Genomic DNA, 4,001 nt, shown 5'->3' with positions numbered 1-4,001 from the left:
GTGCCCCTGCGGGTGTGAACGTGTCCTATTCATTCCACAGGAGCCTATTGCGCAGGCGCGGTGCTATATCTGGAGCGTGCGCAGTGTCACTTTGCCCAGAGCCCTATGAATGCGGGAGATGCTTTTTTCAGCAGGTGAGTCGGTGGGGCTGCGGGAGAAATGGAGCCGGGAGTCGGGTTAGGGAGGGAGCTCTGGCTTCACAAACATCCGCTGTGGGCCGCACGGCCCGAATAAGACCCTGCAGGTCCCGCGTTTACAGCTCCCAGGCTTTTATCCCGGGAACAGGCCCCGGTTATCGGCCGCCATCTTGTTTCAGCGGAGACGGAGCGCATGCGCTGCTGTCGGTGGCGGGTCACAATGGGCGTGGTTTCAGGGGTTGGTTCAGAACCTCTGTCTTCAGAGGGACAATAGAATCATAGAAACCCTACAGCACAGAAAGAGGCCATTCGGCCCATCGAGTCTGCACCGACCACAATCCCACCTAGGCATCCCAGGACACTAAGGGACAATTTTTTTAGCATGGCCAATCGACCTAACCTGCACATCTTTGGACTGTGGGAGGAAACCGGAGCACCCGGAGGAAACCCTCGCAGAGAGGGGTGGGTCAGGATGGCGACCTCCTCGTGAACCTGGTCCTGGGCCTGGCAAAGCGCGCCATTTATAGGTCCAGGCAGCGGGCGATCGAGGGGGCCGTCCATCCTGACTGTCTGCCCCTCTACTGTGGCTACGTTCGCGGCCAGGTGTCCCTGGAGAGGGAACATGCGATGTCCATGGGTGCGGTTGACGCCTTCCGCCCCCGTTGGGCACTGCAGGGGTTGGGATGTGTTATCGATCCTAATAATCACATTATGATTTGATGTTTTAAAGTTTCCTTTGTACTTTGATTTTTGTTTGGGCTGCTCCCCCTCCTTTTGGGGAGCTGCCCCTTTTACTTTGTCCTGATTTAACTTGAGTTTGTTTATTTGGTTTGACCTTACAAAAGGCCAACATCTGTGATTAAAACACTTTTTCTTTTCTCCCCCTTTCCATTTCTTTTCTCATTCTGGGGGAAATTGGGGACTTGCAGCAACTGAAGGGAAAGGAAGTGAACCAGTTGGTATGTTCCACATATTGTTAGTCCAGTCAGATAGACATATATCTGTCTGGCAGCCTGCATGGAGATTTCCAGCTCTCTCTGTCCAGGACAGGAAGCAGTGAGCCGGATCTATCAATCAGCCTCAATCAGCACCTGCAGGAGAATTGGGAGGGTGAATATTAGATACATCAGAGTGAGAATGGAGGGACAGTGTGTGGGATGGAGATTCACAGCTCTTCGGGAATGAGAGAGGAAAGAATGTTCCATGGAAACTAGAATTGTCTGTTCTGAATTTCTATCCTGTACTGACAGTGATAACCTTTGTAAACTCCTTTTACAGGACATCAGAAGTTGAGGATTTTACAGACAGAAATCTCAAACCAAACATCACATCAACATCTGACAGAGTCACTCAATTCATCGGGACCTGAATATCTTCGGTCTTTGAATCCAGAAGGAGAAATGTTTCTCTGTTCTGTTGGCTTTAGCAGTCTTTAAACATCAGTGTGACTGGAACAGGACTGACACACACACACACACACACATACACACACACACACACACACACAAAATCAACTGAGATTTTCCCATGCAGTGACTGTGGAAAGAGCTTCCCAGTTACACAGCCTGAAAAAATATTGCACCATCACAGCAGGGCACTATAATCTTGTTCTGTGTGAGACTTCAACTGCTGGTCAAACCTGGAGCAACACAAGGATACCTGCACCATGGAGAAACCGTGGAAATGTGGGGACTGTGGGAAGGGTTGCAAAACCTCCTCTGAGCTGCAAACTCATCGACGTATTCACACTGGAGAGAAGCCGTACACCTGTTGTGTGTGTGGGAAGGGATTCACTCGGTTATATCATCTGCAGCGACATCGACTAGTTCACACTGGAGAAAGAGCATTCATCTGCTTTGAGTGTGGGAACGGATTCGCTCATTTACCCGATCTGCAGAGACACCAGCGCGTTCACACTGGAGAGAGACCATTCATCTGCTTGTTGTGTGGGAAAGGATTTATGCAGTTATCCAATCTGTCAAAACACAAAGTCACTCACAGCAATGAGAAACCCTTTAAATGCTCTGACTGTGGAAGTGGTTTCAAAAGCTCTCGGGAACTGACGATCCACCAGCGGATTCACACTGGGGAGAGACCGTTCAGCTGCTCTCACTGCACAAAGACATTTAGAACGTTATCTCACCTGCGGGAGCACCAGCGAATTCACACCAGGGAGAGACCGTTCACCTGCTCTGTGTGTGGGAAGGGATTCACTCATTCATCCACCCTGCTGAGTCACAATCTCACTCACACCCAGGAGAGACCCTTTAAATGCTCTGACTGTGGCAGTGGTTTCAAAAGTTCTCGGGATCTGGTTATCCACCAGCGCATTCACACTGAGGAGAGACCGTTCAGCTGCTCTCACTGCACAAAGAAATTTAGAACGTCATCCAGCCTGCGGGAGCACCAGCGAGTTCACACTGGGGAGAGACCATTCACCTGCTGTGTGTGTGGGAAGGGATTCACTCAGTCATCCAGCCTGCGGAGACACCAACGAGTTCACGAATGATGACAGGGGTTGGATGCTGCTATTAATCACATCCAGGACTGAACCATGTTCATTCTGACAGTTGGTGAAGTGGGAGGGTCGGAGGGTTTCTTTCTGCTGGACTGGCCGGTCTCACAATTTTGTTTCCAGTGGGCTGATGCTCTTTGAGCCTGGGAGAGCACATTTCCACTGAAATGATCCACAAAAGCTGATGAAGGACATTTATTTATCCTGGATAGTAAATAGTGTTTTTCCTACCACTACAGGTAGATCTGAAATAAATACAGAAAGAACTGCAAAAATGCATTAGGTCTGGCAACATTTATGGAGAGAGAAACAGTGTTAATATTTCACACTACTGGATTGGGAATCAATCTAGTAAATCTCCTCTGAACTGCTTCCATGGTATTTATAAAATGGGACAGCACGGCAGCACAGTGGTTAGCACTGCTGCCTCACAACGCCAGGGACCCAGGTTCAATTCCAGCCCGGGTCACTGTCTGTGTGGAGTTTGGACATTCTCCCCGTGTCTGTGTGGGTTTCCTCCGGGTGCTCCGGTTTCCTCCCACAGTCCAAAGATGTGTGGGTTAGGTTGATTTGGCCGTGTTAAATTGACCCTTAGTGTCAGGCGGACTGGCTGGAGTAAATGCATGTGGTTATGGGAATAGGGCCTGGATGGGATGGTGTTTGGTACAGACTCGATGGACAGAACGGCCTCTGTCTGTACTGTAGGGATTCTACAATCCTTTGTTTAATAGGAGACAAAAACTGCAGCCCCTATTCAAGATGCAGTTCCAGCAAAGCCCTATATAACTGAAGCATAACATCTTTACTTCTCTGTTTAATTTCTCTCGTAATAAAGGATTGCATTCCATATGTAAGAATTTTGATTTGTTTGAACTAAGATTTATGGGGTTCACTTGTTTACAACAACCTCCCTAATCATAACTCACCCAGGTTCCAGTGACTCAACCATATGGCAAGAAAGAACACTTTAAATGGTGAATTCAGAAAGTTTATTCACCATTAAAAATGTAACAAGTCAGAAAGATAAAAAAGCAAAGTATCGATCAACAGTAAAGGAGAAAGCTTAACTTTAACTTCTCTCCATCCCTCTCAGACCAGGACATGAAGTGGTGGCTCTGAAAACACGGATAACTTGTAAAATCAACAGCTCCCAATACCTCTCTGTTGGACACAGTGGTTCGCACTGCTGCCTCACAGCGCCAGAGACCCGGGTTTGAGTTCCACCTTGGGTCACTGTCTGTGCAGAGTCTGCATATTCTCCCCTGTCTGTGGGGGTTTTTTCCCCAAAGTCCAAAGGACTTGCTGGTTAGGTACATTGAGCATGTTAAATTCTCCCTCAGTTTCCCCGA

General features: G+C 48.4%; 1 protein-coding gene across 1 annotated transcript; it reads left to right on the top strand.

The window, feature by feature from the left end:
• Positions 1–3,498, top strand: LOC144486252 (uncharacterized). Its single transcript, XM_078204323.1, has 2 exons — positions 1–134; positions 1,416–3,498. Exon 2 carries the CDS (start codon positions 1,804–1,806, stop codon positions 2,644–2,646), a length of 843 nt encoding a protein of 280 aa, XP_078060449.1. The 5' UTR covers positions 1–134; positions 1,416–1,803; the 3' UTR covers positions 2,647–3,498.
• The last annotated feature ends 503 nt before the right edge of the window (positions 3,499–4,001 follow it).

The sequence above is a fragment of the Mustelus asterias genome, unplaced genomic scaffold (genome assembly GCF_964213995.1).
Source record: "Mustelus asterias unplaced genomic scaffold, sMusAst1.hap1.1 HAP1_SCAFFOLD_310, whole genome shotgun sequence".
NCBI lineage: Eukaryota > Metazoa > Chordata > Chondrichthyes > Carcharhiniformes > Triakidae > Mustelus > Mustelus asterias.
This window is presented reverse-complemented; position numbering and strand designations above follow the sequence as displayed.

Coding starts and splice junctions, on each gene's coding strand:
- LOC144486252 (XM_078204323.1), top strand. CDS start 1,804: ATGGAGAAACCGTGGAAATGTGGGGACTGTGGGAAGGGTTGCAAAACC.